Source organism: Epinephelus fuscoguttatus, linkage group LG5, assembly GCF_011397635.1.
Source record: "Epinephelus fuscoguttatus linkage group LG5, E.fuscoguttatus.final_Chr_v1".
In the NCBI taxonomy this organism is placed as follows: domain Eukaryota; kingdom Metazoa; phylum Chordata; class Actinopteri; order Perciformes; family Serranidae; genus Epinephelus; species Epinephelus fuscoguttatus.
In genome coordinates this window covers 20,549,420-20,571,328 of record NC_064756.1, presented here as the reverse complement: position 1 = coordinate 20,571,328, position 21,909 = coordinate 20,549,420, and the positions used below count along the sequence as shown (strand labels likewise).

At 41.9% G+C, this 21,909-nt stretch overlaps 3 protein-coding genes across 24 annotated transcripts in view; all 3 read left to right on the top strand.

The window, feature by feature from the left end:
* The window catches only part of elna (elastin a), a 60,991-nt gene extending 60,909 nt beyond the window's left edge, over positions 1-82 (top strand). For all 22 annotated transcript variants that reach the window (XM_049575466.1, XM_049575453.1, XM_049575455.1 and 19 more), the window contains one exon: positions 56-82. The gene's annotated coding sequence lies outside the window, so the exon portion shown is untranslated. The remainder of the gene's footprint in view (positions 1-55) is intronic.
* A 264-nt stretch (positions 83-346) lies between these two features.
* On the top strand, positions 347-13,089 carry LOC125888239 (elastin-like). Its single transcript, XM_049575472.1, has 12 exons — positions 347-510; positions 917-943; positions 1,143-1,190; positions 2,776-2,829; positions 2,916-3,002; positions 3,143-3,190; positions 4,452-4,538; positions 7,208-7,246; positions 7,788-7,835; positions 11,511-11,546; positions 12,746-12,814; positions 12,909-13,089. Exons 1-12 carry the CDS (start codon positions 450-452, stop codon positions 12,953-12,955), a joined length of 651 nt encoding a protein of 216 aa, XP_049431429.1. The 5' UTR covers positions 347-449; the 3' UTR covers positions 12,956-13,089.
* A 3,465-nt stretch (positions 13,090-16,554) lies between these two features.
* Positions 16,555-21,909, top strand: part of limk1a (LIM domain kinase 1a) — a 78,065-nt gene continuing 72,710 nt past the window's right edge. Inside the window, exon 1 of the mRNA XM_049576476.1 lies at positions 16,555-17,019. Within this exon, the coding sequence (XP_049432433.1) occupies positions 16,962-17,019 (58 nt within the window). The 5' untranslated portion in view covers positions 16,555-16,961. The remainder of the gene's footprint in view (positions 17,020-21,909) is intronic.

The following is a 21,909-nucleotide window of genomic DNA, read 5'->3' as shown; positions in this document are numbered from 1 at the left end:
TCTGTAGGATGTCTTAACCTGTCATAATATTAATTATCCTGGTTTGTTTTGACAGTTGGTGGTGGAATTCTTCAGCCTAGCGGTAAGTTGTAGATATGAAATTATTTTTAATTAATTGTTGAATTGAATATTAACTTACTGTGTGTTACATAGCTTAACATTATGATGCTTTTTTATTTTACAGCTGGCACAAGTGTTGGTAAATATGCAGTTTCCTCATACTGAAATATACCAAAGAATACATGCTCTGTTGTTTTGCACAGCTTGTATTAAAACATTCGATATGCGACCAACTGTAAATATGTCACAGGTGGAGCAGGTGTTCCAGTGCCATCTGGTGGTAAGAGCAGTTTCCTTTTTCTTTCACATGTGCATTGATCATGAGTCATTCATCAGTTTATTCTCAGTGAGACTGCGCTCTCTTTGTCAGTCAACATACTTTATGCAGGATGTTAAATGATGTAACACCTGCCTGTGTTTTAGTTGGTCCAACAGGCCACGGTCAGCCTGGTAAGTGTTAACTATCTCTGTTTGTGTCTGAGCTTTATTAAAGTCATGTTATGATATCACACCGACCTCACTGTGTAGTTGGTCATGTGACTTTCAGACTTTCAGACAAATTATTACAACAAGTTTAAATTAATTTCATAATCATAATCAAACTCATTTGCTAGCAGGTGAGTTTTATATTTTACACTCACTAGGTAAACCATCCTTTAGTGTTAATGCTGTACTGCATTTGTCTTTGTATTTGGGTGTATTTTCATGTTGTCTTCTTTCTGGTTTATTAACAAGCTTTGCTTTTTTCCACAAGTTAAGATCTGCTCTCTTTATGTGTTTCTTCTCTATCATTTGTAACATATTTTGTGATGTGTAATGTTAGATATGTAACTTATTAGTCTCATCTTTCTTTTAGTTGCAACAGGAGTCCAACAACCTACAGGTAGTTCAATGGTTATACTTATTAATTTAAGAAATCCATGTTGTTTTTAGGCCTCAAGCAATGTTTGTCACTGAAATGTAATAGGATGTGATACATCCATCTGGCCACATGGTGGAGACAAAGACAGACACAACAGCTATGGTCGTTCGTGTCTGCTGCAGTCAGCGACCGTAATAATACTACACACTGTTGTTTTCAGGTGTTGGTGTTGGCACAGTTGGCAAACCACCTAAACCATTCTTACCAGGTAAAGATGGCTAATAAAGCATTAATAGGAAGTGATTTGTACAATAAGGTTTATGTTGCAACATAACTTCCTTTCTCTGAGTCTTTTGCTTGTGGCTACAGTCATAGCTGGATTACTGAACAGGCCTACCAGGCACAGGCCCAGGTGCACAAAGTCACCTACATCTGCAAAATGTCACTCAAATTGACACCTACTGACCAGGAAGAGACTCGAAATGACCACAAGAAGATGCAGTTGAACTGCAAAAGACACAAAATAACTACAAAGAGAGACACAATGACAAAAAAGACACTTAAAAAAACACAAAACCACAAAAAGATGCATAACAACTACAAAGAGATGCAAAACAACACTGGGAGAAAAATAAAGTGGCAAAACCACCACAGGGTCTGTGTGTCTTGCTTCTATGCAGCAGAGGTAGTGGAGCCTTTTGCATATTTTGCTGAACAGTTTTGTGCATGATGTGCAAAAATACTTATCAGGGGATGTGCAGAAGTTCACAGCATAGACAGTCAACATTAAATCAATCTTTCATGTGCTGAGTATGAAGTATTACTGCTCAATAAATGCCCCACATCTACTGTATATGAAGCAGAAATAGTGCACAGTTGTGTGACTGAATACGATCTGATAAATAATGCACAATGTTAACCTAATTTTTCCTGAAAGGTCCCTGAACTTGACACAAGTGCAACTTCCACATGCAGCCCAGTGTCTGCAAACTGCCCATATTTATATCTAGATTTAAATAAGTTTTAAAAATATTTATATTTATGTCATCATTTTAGAATCAAAATGATGTTATCGGTACATTTTTATGATCCTATCCACTGTCATAGATCACACTCTCACACACTGGGCTGTACTTACCTTACTGTGCACATTCTGTTTGGACGGTTAATGACTCAAGTTGAATCAATAAAAGCAGCAGTTAATATATAAAGAAATGCTGCATCAGGCCTTTCTCTAACCAATTATACCTCCAACAGACTGAGCAGTCATCACTTTGATGCATCTGCAGGTTTGCAATTTTGGAGCATTTTCCCTATTCTGCACTATTTTACCTGTGATTGACTGAAGACCAAATCCAAGGTGTTTTTACTGCATTTCATTGAGTCTGACTCAATCAAATACCAATCTTATTGTCCCTGAGAGGGAAATTTGGTCGGCTGCATGTGCATGCATATGAAACAAGCCAAGAAACAGAATACATTTATAGTGTGGGGTAAAATGAATGCTAAAACATTAGACACTATCAAGATAATGTAACAATAAATTTGTCATACGTCTGTCTATTTAATCGTGGATTTAATAAAACTTGTAAATCGAGGCAGAGCGTAACTGAAGAGGAAGGTTTATTGAGGGTGGCTTTAATTATATCTGAATGGATAAACTAATAATCTAGAGGTATAATGAGTATCTAAAATCTACGTTGCATTACTCTTTTAAGCAGAATCAGACATTGGAGTAAATCTAATACTCATAAGATGTAGCTGTAGAGGATGAAGTCAGGATCGGTGATTGTAATCTCCTTTTAAATCGTCTGTCTTCACACCTCCAGTCTTGTAACACTTTTGCTCCGTAGGTACAGGAACAGGTGTTGGTCCCGGTGGATATCCTTATGGTGGACCCTATGGAGGCAAGCTCCCTATATCTTTGTGTAAACATTCAAAGACTTAGGTTTAAATTCCAGTGACCATTACTTCGATCCTTTCTGTGCTTTAGTTCCATATGGTGTTGGTATCGGCACTGGAGTTGGACCTGGACCTGGAGTCGGCACTCTGCCTGGATTGAAGCCATTGAAACCTCCAGGTGTGTTTGCAGACTTGTATTTCTGCTTTAAACAGACCACTCCACCCAAAGTGTGATTTCCTGTTGCATATTTATGTTTCTGGGATGCTTTCATTTGCCTGTCTGCATGTGAAGGCTCATACATTGTTGCTCTGTTGTAGCTGTGGGTGGAGCAGGAGGAGGAGCAGGAATCCCACTGGCAGCAGGAGGTCAGAACGCACCTACGTTTCATTTCCTCATCATACAGCTATTTACATTTTTTGCAAACACTAAGATCACAAGACACAGGTGTCTTTAATAGGAAAACACAAAGCACAAATGCTGCTCATTCCCCTGTTCAAGGTGTGATAATTTATTTTTAAATGACTGCCATTATATCCTGAATGAGCCAGCCCCTGACACAAACTGTAGGAAATAACTTGACCAGACAATAATGCTTTTTTTCTCTGTCATCACAATTCAGGGGGATACAGGCCATATCTTCATGGTTATGGTCAGGGAATGTTTGAGAGGTGTCCCCGAATGTTTCTCAGAGGCCACAGATCAATGCTATTCCCTAAAGAAACGTAATATAATTGTGTAAAGTTCCTCTGCTGGCTTTACATTCAATTCAGAGTATTGACGAACATCTTTACGTGGCATTGTTGGGGATCTTTGATTTGTAATTTGAGCAGCTGATATCATCATGGCATGGATTTATATGTCAGCTAAACATTAATTCTGTGAACTCTACTCCGGCACAGTATTACAAAAATATGGTTAAGAGTAGTAATGCTGATTATGCCAAATTCTAAGTGGAAAATAGAAACAAATTTGCCTCTTTTAGGTGGCAGGAGTGAATATTAGTCATCCTGAACATGCTGTGTTGTGGTTTCAGAGGGATGAAGACAGTTGGAGAGCAATGTGATACAGAATAGGATGTAGGCTGTACAGGATGTTCCTCTTTCCTTGGCAACTGTCATGTTTTTCCAAATTATGTACAAATTTTAAGGCATTTTAATATCGCAAATGTCTTGAGACTTGTGCATATAGCTGCCATAAAAGGGGAAAAATTCTCCTCAGGGGAGCGTGCCCCTGGACCCCCCCTAGGTTTGGTCTGAGCCCTGAATGTTTATAACGTCTGGCTTCTCTCCTGCACAGTGTCCGCCTTGCTTCAGATAAAAAGAAACTAGAACGTTCTGCTTAGTGCTCAAAGTGACAGTTGGTCGGGAGATGCCATCACATCCCACTTCCTGTGCAGGAAACTGACCGACATGCTGATAAGTTTCTGTGTGGGGTGTAGTGTCAGGAAGGAGAAGCCAGCTGGAGAGTCTGATGAAGGAAATCAGCTGGTGTTTCAGTGGAGGCTGAATTTGCAGTCCTTCTTGACTTTCTGAGGCCAGCTTACAGTCCTGTGCAGGGCAGCTGTAGGTGAACCATACAAGAGTCGGATCAACACATCTAAACCAGTCTTGTGTTTTTTTGTGACAGGTGGGTTGCTGTATCCCTCTGGAGTTGGACTGGGAGGTGCTGGTGCTGGTCTTGGTGTTGGTGCTGGAGCTAGACCACCCAAACCAGGTAGAGTAACAGGCCTGTGTTCCAGTTACAGGTCATGGAAATCACAGATCATGTGTTGTGAACTTGAGTCTTGCTTTCCTGACAAGCCCCTTTAGTAACAGTAACATTAATAATATTTATGTAAAGAGCTTAGAGCTTGGAGAAGCCCTTGAGTGGGGCAGATGTTGGCAGTCACTCTATATGAAGATTCATGTATCTGTACTCAATATTCCACCCTGGTCCCCCCTTTAATGTCACTTCAGTGTCAGGAATCAGTTCAGGAAGGACCCAAATGCAGAGAAACAGGCAGGTTTGAGGTTAAACAGAAAGCGAGCTTTAATAAAGCTGATGAAAAACATCCAGAACAGGCAGGTCACAGGAAGTCAAAATGATAGAAGAACCAAAACTAAAACTGAAAACCAACCAGGATAACAGGATGAACTCAAACAGAACACAAGACACCAGGCAGGAAACAGAGCAGGGAACAACACCAAGAACTCAGGGATGAGCACAATGAATGAACCCAGACGAACTGACCAGAAACAAAGGGAAACACACAGGTATATATACAGTACACAGAAAACTAATCACAAGAACGAGACACAGCTAGAGTAGGACGACATGGGCAAAAGGAGGGAAATGGGGATTAGCTAACAACAAGGGTGGAAGTTCAAACCAAGTCTAAGTCAAGTATTCATAGCGAATAAGAAATAATATGCTATAGGTCTGCCTGGTTAATGTTCCACAACATGGCATTTTATTTGATGTACAGTGTGATGGCATTCTGCTATTAACATTAAAAATATTACCATCATTAATATTATCAGTAGTAGTGGTAGTTGGCGCTAACCTTATATTATAAATCAGTCAGACTGGCTACAGTGGTTAGCCTAACAATAGCCATGTTAGCTAAGGGTAGCTCTAATATTAGCTTCAGGGGGGTCCATGTCATTGGTTCGACATCCCATTAGTCCGACTGTCCGCGGTGCTGAACGGCTCGCGGCAGGCGTATGGTACGCCGCGACCGGCTTGAGGCAGAGCAGGCTCACGGCTTATGTGTTTGTCACTTTCTTTTTCATTTTAACCCACACCAAGATCTTTTCCTGACCCTAACCAAATGGTTTTTGTGCCTAAACCTAACCAGACCTTAACCACAGGGCATCATGGTGATTTCAGAACGGACTTAGGAACAATGAGTTTAATATGGTCGGAACAATGGGATGTCGAACCAATGGGCAGTTCCCGCTTCAGGGTACATCAGCAGAGATGTGCCGATGTGAAATTACTTTACTGTCAATTCAAAGGGTCCATGTCATTGGTTCGACAGCCCATTGGTTCGACATCCCATTAGTCTGACTGTCCGCGGTGCTGAACGGCTTATGGCGGGCGTATGGTACGCTGCGACCGGCTTGAGGCAGAGCAGGCTCATGGCTTATGTGTTTGTCACTTTCTTTTTCATTTTAACCCACAACATGATCTTTTCCTGACCCTAACCAAGTGGTTTTTGTGCCTAAACCTAACCAGACCTTAACCGCAGGGTATCATGATGATTTCGGAACGGACTTCGGAACAATGAGTTTAATATGGTCGGAACAATGGGATGTCGAACCAATGGGCTGTCGAACCAATGGGCAGTTCCCGTTTCAAAAGCATCACACATATCCCGACAACAGAATAGACTTAACTTAAAGTCATATGTTTATTTACGGCGCTATGTTGCAATACATTGTCACTGGAAAAAGAAAAGGTATATATTTATGGCGTCACAGTATCATGAGGCATCACTGAGGATGGCCTACCCCTTTCAAGTGGCCCCTGTCATTAGGAAACATTATGTGCCAGTGGAACACAAGCGGCATACCACTCTTTACTCTTTACCACTTTTTGTAAGATAGCAAAGAAATGACCAGCCCTCCTCTCCTTCTGATCAGCTAGTACTCATTGCATTCCTTGGGTGGATTGGTTAGGTTAAGGTACAGGGAGTGAAAATGGATAGGATTAACATATAAATGTCAGGGAAAGCTCAGAGGCAGAGTAAGGCAGGTCATGCCTTCGCTGTCCTAGGAAACAAAAATTGGCCCATGCTGCTGAGGGATCGGCGTATGCCACTGAGCCATTCGTGGCATACCGTCAGCCACTTTCCCATCTCAGCGTCACTCATATCATGACTTTATTTGATCATGTATTCACATCTGTTTCCATTATTAGCATTAGTGATACACCAACTTTTCCACTTCCCTCAAGCGTAAAAACTTTTTTGAAATATTTTGATATTATAAAAAGGCGTGGAAACATAGCAACTCACCAAACTAGTTACGCCAAATCCACCCCCCCCAAAGGCAGTGGTCCCTGTAGTGTTGCAGCACCGTTAGGAGTTTGTAAATGGAGCAAGTCAACAACACAACATTTCCTGATGGAGTCTGATTATGGTTAAAAATACTGTGTGCAGCATCAAAGTGCGACTGTTTGAAGATAACACAAACCCGTGGAGAGTCCTGCCCTCACACAGCTGAACTCTGCCAGAGGACGTTTGGATGACGTTGTTACTGTGACCTCAGCTGAGCCACCAGCCACTGCAGGGGGAGAAATGACAACAGCTATAGCAACCAAAAAACTGATAATAAATCATACTCACTGCACAAGTATAGACACATCATCATGATTTGTTTCTTTGCTATTTACTTGAACAGGTTACGGCAATCTTGGAGGTGGCGGTGTTTATCAGCCAGGTGAGGGGTGCATGGTCGTTTGTACTTTCTGCTCCGTTTCCTCCGGTATTATTTTTTGGGGGGGTTAATATGGCACACATACTGTACACTCTGTGCAGTGCAGCTTCTGTTGCTGCCTCTCCTCCTCCTCCTGCTCTTCCTCTGCCCATCAATGAGGGATGAGTGTAATCACACAGTAACAGCCAACAGTGCGGCCTCCTAAAACTCATGGCCCTAATCCTTCTCCCAGTGGCCAGAGAGATATTTGTCTGTGTGAAATGTGTCCACAGATGGTTTTAATAACTCTCCTCATTTACCAAATGGTGAATAATTATTGGCATCTTGTAAAACAGGTCAAGTTCTCATGTTGTACGTACTTAATGAGTCACTCTGAGCTGTTACTGGGTTGTTTACTCACAGTTTAGTGTACCTGATGATGCTTTATGCTGCCAGGTCTCCTGACAACACTAATTAGTCTATCGAATGAGCCAACTTATATTGTCAGCATACACAGTGATGACATTTTTCTGTCACCACGGTAACTGTATTTTTAATTTTACAGGTGTGGTTCCAGGGTTTCAAGGAGGTTACCCCCAACAGTATTACCCAGGTACTTAAACTGCTTCCTGTGCATATCTGTGCCTGTGCACAAATGTTTAAACTTTAACTTGCTGACAAGGATGCTCTTGATTTTGTTTGTGCGATGAGTTGGTGACACCAAAACATTATATTTGTTAGTTGTGTTGGTGGCGAACAGCAGTCTGTGTCGTGACCTTTGCGGTCCATTGGTTGTGTCATAAATCAGTGGAAAGGACCCAACAGTCGACGCAATAGGGCCATTTATCTTAACAAGGTGGAGGCAAAGGAAGGAAATAGTGGGATGGTGTGTGTGTGTGTGTGTGTGTGTGTGTGTGTGTGTGTGTGTGTGTGTGTGAGTGTTTAGAGGAACAGTAAGTGTTGTTTCTTGCGAGGAAAACTGGACAAATACAAAAGACAAGCAACATTTTAACATAATAAATTCAGCATAATTTTAAATTGGTTTAATACTGATTTTTATTTATTTAATTATCCATACTCTCTGCGTCATGAAGGTACCCACTACCATGTTTACTTACATATAGTTACAGAAAAGTTTTTAAAGGTCCAGTGTGTAGGATTCAGAGGGATATATTGGATATAATGGAATATAATATAAAAAGTATGTTTTCTTTAGTCAGTCATCACCTGAAAATAAGAATCGTTGTGTATTTGTTACCTCAGACTGAGCCGTTTATATCTACATAGGGAGTGGGTCTTCATCCTTGGAGTCCACCATGTTGCACTGCCATGTAGCCCAAAACGAACAAACCAAACACTGGCTCTAGATAGGCCATTTGGCATTGGCAACCGTAGTTAGCAGCCCCTTTGCGACGAGCCGAACAGCTTCAGAAAAACACAGATTTTTAACATGAGACTGCTTTATTCAGTGTTTTTACCAGTTTAATCACCTGGTCCATTTGTTTTGGAGAGGAAGAGATCTCTGCGGGTAATATAACTCCCTTTAAAAGCATCCTGAACAATGAACACTGAAGGAATGCTAACCAGGAGTCCACGTTTGGCATCACCTGAAAATAAGAAGTGTGTTTTCATTACCTTACAATGAGCCGTTTACATCTGCATAGGGAGCAGGTCCTCATCCACAGAGGCCATTTTGTTGCACCGATAGGTTTCTACAGTAGCCCAGAACAGGTGAACCAAACACTGGCTCTAGATGGGGCCATTCATGTTTTTCATTTCAGCCACTGTCATTTCCATGACAAGCGGCATCGAACTGCTGCATGAAATCTCCTGGTCTGTTTGTGTTGAAGAGGAGGAGACCTCCACAGATAATTCAGCTCCTGGTTAAAACCTCCTGAACAATGAAAACTATACAAATCCAAAACGGGAGACACAAGAGACGTTTTAGCAGGTTGTAATCTGCAGTCCTCACTACTAGATGCCACGAAATCCTACACACTGCTCCTTTAAACCCTCGTCATTTGTACTTTGTCAGTATTGTTTTTGCTGCTACTGGAATATTGGGTACATGCAATACGTTACGCCAACCTGCCTCCACATAGACACGGACTTAGCGCACAGACGATTGTCTAACTTTTCATCCTTGTTTCTGGATCAGGAGGCGGATTATTGCCCAACTGCCGACAGCCAGGTAACACAGCTGGATGGATGAAAGGACAGGAGAACTGACTCATCACTTTACCCTTTAGAGCTGAGAGCATAAAGAAAGGGAGGGGAGAGCTAGTGCAGAATGGCAGGAAATTTTACCTCCTCCAATTTATTAGAATTCTTCTCATACTACATGTTGAAAATATTAGTTCAGGGGTCATCAGCCCTGCATGTTAGACAAGTCTCCTTCTCTCCTTTTCTTTATGCCGGACACTTTCGCAAGAAACAATACAACTCTAGCCTCAGCACAGTAGAGAGATGCAACCTTAATTAATCTCTGATTAAATTTGAAAAGTCCTAAATGTTTGTGATGAAATTATTGAATTTGGTCATGAAAACACATAGCATATGGATTACATACAATTATTATAGAAACAATTCATATTCACTTGGTTTCTTCAGCTCATGGAAGCAAAAAGGGCTTTTCACTTTTAACATAATTTATTTCTAATGTCTCACACACAACTTGCTAACACACATGGGAGGCTGACTTTGCACAAGGGAATTAATTTGTGTTTGAATAATAATGGCCTGTGTTTTTTTCTCTGAGCACCTAATTACAAAGAAATTAATTGGATTACTATAGACAGAAGAGCAAATTCAAATTATATTGATGTTTAATGTAATTTTAATCTTCCTACCATTGGCAAAATACATCAGAAGAAAATTAGACTGTGTCAGAGTTCACTTTATTCAAATTTCAGCAGTGTAAATGCACAAAACCTTGAGCACCTTCCCTCTGCCGAGCTTTAACTAAGAATACTTTTCCGTGTCGTTTAAATGCAGACCACAGGCAGGAAAACATCACCGCTGGTCTGGTTACTTGAATATGCTAAAAGCATCTCTGGATCAGACAGCTCAGCAGATCTAAGGCTCCTGCGGGCAAATCAGATTTTTTCTTCAAATCAGATCTTTAAGACAGACTGTCTGCACTGTTATGTGCAAGTTGGTCAGATTGGATTTGTGTATCATGGACTTTCCACATCCAGATACGAAGTGAAAGGTACCCTGGGTGTTGGTTGTTGACGCTCTGGGACACCGTGTCAAGTTCTGCCCAGTACACGCATTGTCTTCTTTCAAAATACACCTCAGTTTACACAGGAAATTTAATGTCTACATACAGGCTCTTTTAAAATAAACACACTACAACAAAACGGGAATTTGGTTTAGGAAAAAAAGAACAGGGTTTGACTTTATAACCTTACGAGACGCGTCCACCACTTTGTAAAGGTGACAGGCTGTGTATTATGCCAACGTTAAAGGACGGCTTTTTTTGTCAGTATCTGACACCACAAGTCACTGCCCAAGCACCAGATTTCGACGTCTTCGGAGTTAGATCAGGTTGCTGATGTAGGTCAGTGACTACGTAGCTATGCTGGTGGCCACTTTCCAACACGGAAGCATAACGGAGATCCACCATTTTCGCCCTCCAAACAATCAGGATGGATTCCGCTAAGCACTTCCGTCATTCTGGATTTGACGTCGTCATTGTGTGTTGTGTTGTGAATGACCCAAAAAAACTTTGAATTCCGATTTGTGCAGCTAGAGCATTTGGACTGCGATATGTTTGTGGAAGTCAAGTCCATGGGAACAGCGCTGGACTTTGAAGCCAATTTTACCAAGTTGCCGAATGTGGAATTACAACTTTGTGGTCAGAGACATGATACCATGGGGCCCATGGTAGCTTTTTTAGCTTCATGCGCCACTAAGCAACTTTGAATGGGGCCCCGCCTCCAACACCAATCCAGGTCTCTTTAAACATCCATGGTAGAAATGTGATTGGAATCACATTTCTACCAACTAACTCCAAATGTAGCTTGGATCAGATTAGCAAAAATTGCACTGTGGTTTGTTTTTTGGTGTCCAGACTTTCTAAAATCAATCTGGATATGCCAGAAAAAGGGTTTTGCTACCAGTCTGAACAAGGCCCACGTGCCTCCCATGTGATCTTCCACTAATGTCAACAGTTGTTCCTCTCCACATCGTGGCCGGGACAAAAATATCAACCACTGTGACAGCTCCGAAGTGGTTTCATCTTAGCATTAGTCTAATGGTACCATCTCCTCTTTCATTTTTCCAGGTGGTTATGTACCAGCTCCACTGACTCCTCAACAAGGTACCAAATACCCACCCCCTCACATCTTTATGCACCCACAAACACCACATTATGAAGGACAGTAGGATAATAGGTAGTTTCAGCCACACAAGTGTCCCCTGCACCACATCCCATTTTCCAATTTTTCTCTCTGCTCGATGGCATGTCAGATTATTTAGATGAGATTGGAAAAGGGTGGGTCGGCACTATGTGTGCTTGTCAGTGCAGATGGCACGGCACAACCAGTGCGATGAACTTGTGATAATCTGCATTTTCCTGAACAGCTGAGATTATAGCTGTTGGGATTATTTCAAGGAATGCATGCCTGGTTTCTTAGGTAACTACAGTTATCGGTTTGATCTCTCACAGTATCTGAGTTATCTGATACCATTTTATCAACAGGTCATTATTTTGAGTCGCTGAGGCATCATTGTTGTCCAGTACATAGTTGTTTCTTTTTTTACATATCACTGACTTTACTGAGAGTATTGTAAGGCAGTTCACAATAGTTACGTTTGTGCCGCTCTCTTCACATACAAATGTTTCCTTGTTGCTAGATGTAATGTTCTGATTGGTTAGCTGACACGACAAGACATATGAAGACAGCAATTTTAAGCAGGAGTTATTTAGTAAAGGTTGAATGGTGCTCGTGGCTCATTGCATGGACAGCGCTAGCCTGCTGTTCTGTGCCCGAGAGAGAGACCGCAACCCAGCTGAGTTGCCTTCACTGATGTAAATGGCTGTATGTTCAGTATTCACCTGCTGAAGTTCCGTAAAGTGCAGAAATGAAAGATTTCTTGTCGTGTGAAGTGGTTTCCACCCACGCACATCCAGACAGATAAGCCTAGCTTACTTCAGAAGCCGGAAGTATGACAGTATTGAACATCCACTTGCATTGTGGGTTGTTCCCTACCTGCCACCTTCATCAATAAATCCATCTGTGATTTCACTGACAGCATCTGTTTGCTTCACTAGTGGTGAACATCAATTAGTCATCTGTCTTTAGCTTATAACAGCCTCTCTGGGAGGCTGGTGGTACAGTATAATTGCTGGATGGATGCTGTGGGAAATACCACACATCCACAAGTCGTAAACTTCACTCAGCTGTACCAGCAAAATAAAGAGACGTTTTGTGGAACACAAGTCATTAAACATTTGTATAGTAGAAGAGAGATTTAGTTTAATAGCTGATGTTGTTTGTGCTTTTTGTTGTTTTGCAGCCAAAGCAGCCAAGTACGGCCCATTGCAGGGCTTCCTTGGTGGTGCAGGAGGAGGAGGGGGCTACAGAGGTAAAAGACCTTTTTTCTAACTTCATGTTAACTTGCATTATCTCCAGTGTGTTCTTTTAAGAGACTGAACTGTAATCCTGGTTGTTTGCTGCAGGTGGAGTCGCAGGATGCCAGGGCAAATTCTGTGGGAGGAGGAAGTAGAGGATCTCTTGAGATCCATAGTGACCTCAAGATACCATGGTGCTACTGCATGATCTAGAATGTACATTTTATATGCAAACAAACCCCATTAGAAAACGTGTAAAGATGGTTTTTTTTTTTTTTTTTTTTACTTGACTTAAATGTCTGTTTTTACACAAACCCACCGACCCAGAATTTTGTACACACTCTGATGTGACGTATGTTATTGAAAGTGCCTTTAATCATTAACGTGGTCAAGTTAATCAGCATTAACTCCCCGTGCTGCACCAGCCTACTTAAAATACAAAGAGTGTGTTTGTGTCACTGTGTGTTGTTCTTGTGCATGAATGTGAGTGTGTGTTTTGTGCGAAAGACTGACTGAACCACGGGCTGCCAATATGACCTATGAATGATTTCCCTCACGGTTTTAATCCTAAAGCAAGGTGAACTGTCCTCAGTGTTACAGCCCTCACTGTCTCACCTCGCTGTGCAGAGCTTGTCATCTCTCTGACATGAGTTGGTCGAGGCTCGTCCAAAAACCGATGAAATCTGGCCAATCTCAGCGTCGTCTCTGGCTCCCCGTCTTCTCTGCTGCTATTTTTAGGCCTGCTGGGTATAAAGCAGCGGGAATTGGGGCTCCGGCCAACCCATCTGCTCTCAACTTTGCTGATTCTAGTTGCTATGCAGTTCAGTTTTCTCAGCATTTTTAATGTTGCCAAACTTGGGATGTATGAAGAGCAGTTTCTGCTCTGAGGAACAGCGTGCGGAAGACAATCGAAAAGTGTTTCATTCATTACAGGATGTTTAAAAACCACGGGAAAAGCAGTGTTGCCTTTTACTTCAAAGTTATGTTTAATTATTTGTCTGCGATAGAGCGATTTAGTCGGCTTCACATGTTTAGTCTCATTGCAGCAGTTATTTACATTTATGTAACTTGTCATTACATGATTATTCAAGATTTTTTGCACCATGCTTTGACTCATAGCTTTATTGTTATCAGGAATGTGTGAACATAAAACAAGAACAATCCTTTGCTTTTGCATTTATTCACTGTTTAGAATTGCAATACAGAATAATTTGTTTGATGGGAGAGACGGAGTGTTTATGATGTGTAGGCTCCCATTGTTCTTCATTTACTTGAGCTGCTTTTAAAAAAAAAAAGGCTTACTGACCAAAGGTTCATGAGCGCTGTTGCCAAGTGACTCCATCTCTTTCTGTATTTGTGTACTGTATTTTGTACTAATATGATGTTTGCTGGCTACGGTTCCTTCACTCGGTGCTGTGTAAGAACTGTCTTTGAGCCTTGCTGGGTCAGACCTTGTCTTATGTGCCGTGGGATACTCTTCATCTTTATTTAAAACTGTTTTTATAAGGAGGAACAGTGTGGTTTTGCACTTTTTATATTTCCACGACACACTTGTGACTTGTTCCCGGAATCCAGCAATTATTTGCTTCATTCAGTAACAAAATAAAATGTGTTAAAAGATCTGGTGTCTTGCCTATATTTTTCTTTCCTATATGAGTGCATTCCAGAGTGGCGGCATCAGCAGTTCATCCTGTGTGTTGATGGAAACCACCTGGCTCAGGGTGTCCTGCTAGATCAGTTTGCTGTGAGCTGCATACAGTGATAGTATCTCAGGTTTGAGTCTTGCAGCATCTCAGTTCAGCAAGATTTCTTCCACTGGGCAAAATGAATCAGGAACCATCAGATTTAGTGTATTCTAAAATATAATACGATATGTGAATGAGTCGGCAGAGCTCTTCACTGCAATGACAACAAACATTAAGGGCAGGCATTTTGCCTCAGCGGTGACTGTAAACTCTGTTCCTGTTGTGCCAGCTGGAAATAATGAACTCATGTTGCTGTTCCCTGAAGTTCTCCTGGGAGAACCAGTGACCTATGATCTGCATCCTGCAGAAGTAGCTTATATTGTTGTTACATAAGCAGAAGGCTCATGATATATTGTTCCACAGAAATACTACAGTGTCACTATGGAGCTACAGTTTAATGCGTAGGTTTAATTTTTGTTACAGATTCGTTAAATTTAAAACCAAATAGATATTTATTCATTAGTTCAGCTGCTTTAAGATGCACACAGCACTTCAAATTAAGCTGCAATCAACTAATTTCACCACTTACAGTACACATAAACTAACATTTCAACAGCTTTCATCTTTTATGCCTTACTGTCATTTTAATGTCTTTTACCAAATAGGGGAGACCAGGGGCAAGTGTAGCATCTCAAATTGCACCAAACAGAAATGAGACAGTACAGCTGAACTCATTATGCACATGGTCTGTGATCCCTCGCCTGCCAAAGGACAAACTAGTGTCTCATACCTGTCAAAGTTTTTCTCCCAGGATAAATTTTGGAGATATGAAATTATTTTATACAAGGGGCTCTTGTAACATCTCAAACTGCACCAATCAGAAATGAGACCGAACCGTCAAACACTGAATGTGCTCTGTGGTAACATGGGGTAAGGTTATTTTGTTTCAGCCTGTACTCACAATGAATTCGTCAAATACCATCACTTTGTCAGTGATTTCAGTCAGACACTGACGCACAAAGCCAACTTTTGCAGCAATATAATGTGTGTCACCTTGTAAAGTAGCAATGTAATAAAAAGAGAAAGTCCAAGTGTGTGGGGAGGTGAATGGGTTCAAGAAACCCCGGACCTTCACCTGGGAGCCCACTATTTGCTTCCCATGTGAGTTTTAAGCCAAACCACGATGTTTTCTTTTAAGGTTGCACAAGGAAATAAACATAAAAACCAGGGGTTTTGCCACCATTGTAAGTGTATTTTGAAAAAGACTGTATGACTCTAACGAGCAGAAAACAGAGGGTATTTTTAAAAGACACAACGCACATTCCGAGCATACACTGACGCAGTGTCCCAGAACATCAACAACAGACTCAGGTTACAGTGCATCATACGTAGACGTGAAATCCCACTGGCAAAGAGGCTATATTTGATGAGTTGGGATAAAAACTTATTTATTTGTACCCATAGGTAAATTTGGTTTGTAGTTAAAAATGAGCCACATTTTGCAAACAACACTGTGATTATCCCTCTCTGTCTGCAAACAGACAAACTGATGTCTCATACTTGATATGATTAATTATACTGTTTTAATTATACTGGAATTAGTTATTAATTTAACCATATCTATATTCTTGGAAGTTTATTGTGGTCCCTGGTGTTTATATGAAAGTATTAAGTGTGCTGTTACAATCACTCATACAGGATGTACCATCTGACTTTAATGTTTCAATCAATACTGTGACTCTAATGTTGCTTGTAAAAGCTGTTAGTGACTGTTAACAAGTGAACAGCACATGCAAGTTACCTACATAAAAAACTGTATTTAGATAGTTCAAGATGGTTTTATTAAACAATGTCACTCCTGGCCCCGGTCTCCCCTACACTACAGCTAAGAGTCCACTGTTTACAGCATCTGCACTTAAAGCTCTTTCAGTACTTCATCTTCAGCTGTAATTCACATTTCAGCAGAAAATGAGAATTTGTATTGTTTTAAGAGCTTTAAAGACTCAACATGTTAAACTTTGTCATTTCAGATGGTTCAGCTGTGAGCACAGTTATTATTATTTTTTTATAAAGTTGCCTTTTCTAGTTCAAATTGTAAAATAGCTGTGAATTAAATTTGTGGCTAAACTGTAATGTAGTTATGTAGTACCCTACTAACTGACCCCACCGTGGTGTTTAGTGCACTGTGCTCCTCCAGCCCGCCCCCAAAGCAGCGCATTAATTAAGCAGGGAGTGTTCCTGTTGGCCGGCCCGTGTCTTCCTCTCCCCGGCTCTGCAGCTTCATTGGTCGGCAGCTCTCTTGAATGAAGCGCCGCAGAAACGTGCAGCAGGCAGGAGGAAGCTGTGTGGGCCGCCGCAGGGAGGGACCGACGCACAGCAACACGACCGCCGGGCGGGCTGCGGTGGTGGTCGGACACCGGTTATCTGTCGACCAGAGGCGGCTGGCTCTCTCCCGGAGCTCGGTGTCGGACAGTGAATGAGGTTGATGCTGCTCTGCTGCACCTGGAAGGACGAACGCATGGGAGAGGAGGAAGGTAAGGAGCCGCTGGGTGTCAGGAGCCGCTGGGTGCATGCGGCGGCGGCGGCGGGGCGGGAGATGCAGAGACAGCGGAAAACACTGAGGATGCTCCACAGAAACTGGCTGTAAACAATATGCTTGGCACTATTTTTCCTACTCTGGGTGTCGTGTGTTGTCAGGCACACACAGGCAGCAGAGCGGTGCGTGTGCAGGGAGCGTCAGGCTGCATGTCCATATTGTGCTGCAACTGAAGCCATGTTGATGTACCCGTCATGTTTGGATGCAGTGTGTTCACCCTCGGGCCATGATCAGTGCTCATTTAACCCAGTATAGCCAAATATATTCTGCTCATGAGCTGGTTGTTACATTAATACGGTAAAATAGGGACTCTTTGGGGTGTTAATGCAAAATTAAACAGTTTAATTTGGAAGTTATGATCTTTACCAACATCCTCTAAAGCAGGGTGTCAAACTAATTTTAGTCCAGGGGCCACATATGGCACAGTTTGATCAGTAAAACCCACTACATAATAACCTATAAATAACAACTCCTTCATTTTTTCCCCTTTTTAATCTAAAGAAGTCTGAAAATATTCATCCATCTACAAAACAAATGATGAACACCCGGCAATATCATCAGAAAAATATGTGCAAATTCAACAGTATGTCTCAGTTTTTCCACATTCAGCCACTCAGCTACCCACTTTCATTACATGTGCCCTTTTTTCATAATTTTCCACTAAAGTAGAAGCTGTTAAAGAAGCAGGTTAAGTCATCTGCTGCCTTATAAACCATTTACAATCTGAAGTTTTGTCAGTGCCTCGGCAGCAGGGTTACACTAATACTGTTTTAAGATAGAAGTCTGATACAGATTCTTTTGTACTGAATATCTTGCGATCGAGGGACATCTGAGCTGCAGCAGGATAAATCCCCCCCCCATGGAGTCCAGATACTGGCAGAAGTGGTGGTGGCTGATGACTCTGAAGCTGATGGCTGATGAGACGGATGAGGCTGATGAATCCGTAAAGACTAGGTAGTGATGGGGAGGTGGAGGGCAAATTTTTGAGGGGTTGTAACACACACACACGGTACACAAAGTAATTTTCGATCACTCTTTATTCTTTGCCTCCACTTTTGTTGCTTCTCCAGACTTTAAAACAAGGAGAAAACAGTGTATGGTTGAACTGGTTAGAGAATAAATGTTGGGAACAGTTGCTTGAATGACTTAAGGCCTAATAATTTGTGTATCACTGTGACTATTTGGTAAATATTTGCATAAAATGTGATGTTGCTGTACATTCGGAGTTCACTGTGGCTGTCGGTCAGGTTCACAGATCTTGACAATAGTCCTTTTATGCGATGACTCACTTTGCATGAGGAACTGCTGCTGAGTCTCTGTGAGTAATGAGTTTTAGGAGGGATTGGACACACAGCTGTTCACCTGCACAGGTTAGTTAGTGTGTGAGAATGGTGTGTTTGTGAGCCTTTACTGAGGTATTTGTGTCCTCTCTGAGACCTGTCCAGACAGCAGAGGTCAAGAGGAGACAATTATCAGGGAGAAACATGCCCCATGATGAAGAGACAAGGTGAATAATATTCATTAGTCAGGTTGAGGTGAAGGCAGAGCAGAGAGGGGGCATTAGCACAAACCAGATCTGCCTACCAGCCAATATGATCGATAAATCTACTACAGCAGGGCGGCTCTCTCAGGCATTACAGTAACAAGCTGACCGCATAAAACCTCTGCTAATGTACGAATAATCAAAGATGCAAGGATATGTCTCGCATGAAAAAACATTGATATACAGATACCAATACATAGATGCTGAGCTGCAGTGAGCAGATGTGTCTTTGAACTCTAAACTGATCTATGACTGATCTTACCTGTCACTTACAAACCCAGCTGCAACGCAAAAAGTTGGCATTGTATGTTTCTGCAAACCATGGATACGTGGTATCTTTGCATGTTATTATGTAGCAGATACATTGAAACATTGCGTTTCAACAACACTGTCATTAACACATGGTTAGGTCACACAAAACCACTTAGTTATGTTCAGGAAAAGATGTTCTGGCTTAATACCCGTTCAGGAGGCACAATCCTGGCAGGAAAAGTGGCGATGTCTTGGCAAAAACAAACTGCTCTCCACGCCTAAACAGCCCAGGGTTTCACACTCATTTCTTTATTTGTGGCGCCCTGCCATGATTACAACATCTGCTGCCACGTTTTAATTTTCCGTTTTTGGGACTTGACCATTAAGTAGGAGCGCTGTTGGTACCGTTCGGTTATTCATTAATTAACACTCTTGTAGCGCAGGGCGCACTGTGGTCACAGATGGAGCAGCAGAACACCAGGTGCAGTGAAAGTGAAACTTAGCTGTTCATTGGATCGATCTAAAAGTTTGATTTCACTCACAAACATCTGCTCCTGTCATCCATTGATCTGATCTGATCAGATCGGACTGACTCATTCATTGTCCACCCGGCAACTCAAAGCTCCATAGACTCAAACACATGAAGCGTTCCACCTGTGCTGCATTCAGGGACCCAAAAAACCTCTGAATTTATAGAGGAAGCGCAGCCTTACACACAAAAAACCGCAAGTTAGCAATAGGGATGGGCATCAATTTTCGATTATCGATGATTGATTGTTAAGGCTTTTGATCGATCACAAATAATTTTGATCGATATTCACAGTGTTTCCCCTACTATGCCTGGTGTAGGTCCAGCGAGTCGCCGTGCCAACGAGACCCTTCCGCCCTATGAGCACGGCGGCTCGACGGGCCTACGAGACCCCCGCCGAACCTATGCCAGGCAAAAAATCAGAAACAGACGGAGGCTCTCATCGCTCTCCAAAGCCTCGGCGGCTTCCCTTGAGGCCTCTGAAAACACTACGCCATTGAAAGACAGAGGTTTTGCTGAAAACTGAAGCCTGTAACTCTGGCTGGCAACGGTTGTAAACACCCACGGGTGAACTGCGCATGCGCGCCATTCTTCCTCTTTGGCCTGGGGGGTTGAAGCTCAAAACTGGGGCAGCTGCGTTCTCTTGCGGCGACAGTCTGCACTACACTCTTTTGTTTTCTCTCTTTTGAAATGCTCGCTTATCAATTAATCGATAATTGATCGTTAATTTTTTTGATGATCGAATAATGAATTTTGATCGTTTGCCCATCCCTAGTTAGCAACCCCTCTCCATCAGCTGCTGCCACACATAGATTCAAATTCTGTGGGAAACACTGCAGCCGCTTGAAACACAGTGACGAGTCCCTAAAAAAAACTGGGAGCTGAAAAGTCACTGGAAAAAAAGCCACAGGTTACTGAAAAGTACCCATGTTTGGTTGTTAAAAGACCACAGGAAATACAGATATGAATCCCTAAAAAGCACCTATGTTTGGTGCTTAAAAAAAGGCAGGACGCATAACAGTGACTCAAACATTGGTCTTCAGCCTGGCAGGCGTCTTGCCTAGGTGACACACCACCATCCACCATCACCTCTACCTCCCGATCAGAAAGGCAACTTATACATAATGTAACCTTCCCCCTGCTTCCGCATCGTCATCATTCTCCTCTTGTTTTGATATGATATACATGAAACATGCAAATTAACATATTTGAAAGTTACAGAAATGTAAAGTACAGTGCCAAACCTTTCTTCTGGCAACTGGGCTGTTGTAGCTGTTTTGCATTTGAGAGATGGCATGCAGTTGCATATTGCTGTGGATGTGCAGAACTGCAGAAACATGATTTATTGACAATCATCATTTTGCTGTATTTTTTATACAGTAACAGAGTATGCCCTGCTTTGTGTAACAATGATAACCTATGATTAACACCTCTTCAAACCAAGTCTCATGTTGCAACTTAAAGACATGATATTTTGAAGTAATATCGTCTTTTATGTTTAAAAGGTGACAGCATGCATTTGATGTTCTCTGATGTGACAAAGTGGCTTTTGAGTGACTTTATTTTTGAGTTCACTGCAGGTTCAGACTCTCAGGCAGCATGTGAACTTACAGACACTGACAGATTTCAACAGTGAAAGCAGGGGAAGTCAGCAAGGATGCTCAGAAAGAATAGTGCAGGAGTTACTCGAGGAAGTTGAAGTATTCATCTTCAGCTCCGTCCTCTGTCTCGTATGGATTATAGCCCTGCTGATGGAAAGATCACCATGTTTTAACTAGCGGCCATGTTTATAGTTGTTGTTATTTTGCATGTCAGTGTGTCGCCGCCTCTCTGCCTCCTACTCAGGATGTGAAGGGCGTGTGATGTGTTCTCAGGCAAATGAACTGCAGCAGCAGTAATATCTGCTGTATGAAGCCTTACCCTTTGCTATCTGCTGCTGCTGCTGCTGCTGTCACCTCAGCCTGAACTGATCTTCCTCTGCAGAAAATACACACACACACACACACACACACACACTGCTGCTCTCTCTGTCTTTAATTAATTGTTCCAGCTCTTCAAAGGTGCTCTTTTCCTGACACTTTGTAATCATAATTAACTTTCTCCTCATTAGAGAATGGGGGAAGGAATCAAACTGTGAGAGTCAGAGGACGAAACTTATCTACTAAAAACAAAAGATTCTGTTTTTCCACAAGACGCATGAATCTTTGACGCACTTTTGAGAGCAGTCTCTATGTTAAATATACAGGTGTTGGGCTTTCTGTTTCCAATGACAACAAAGTCCTTTTAAAAACCTTATAGTGTCACATATGCATCAGAATATTCTGCTCTCTGTTGTACAAAAAATATCAGTCTTTGCCAAAAATGATGTGGTTCATTGTCATAGAAATGCAAAAATACTGAGGAGGATTCTTTCGAATGATTGATAGTAACTTCAATTGCTGGCTTAAAGGAATACTTCACCCCCCAAACGACCATTTGTGTATCAGTTAGTCACAATGTGTTAC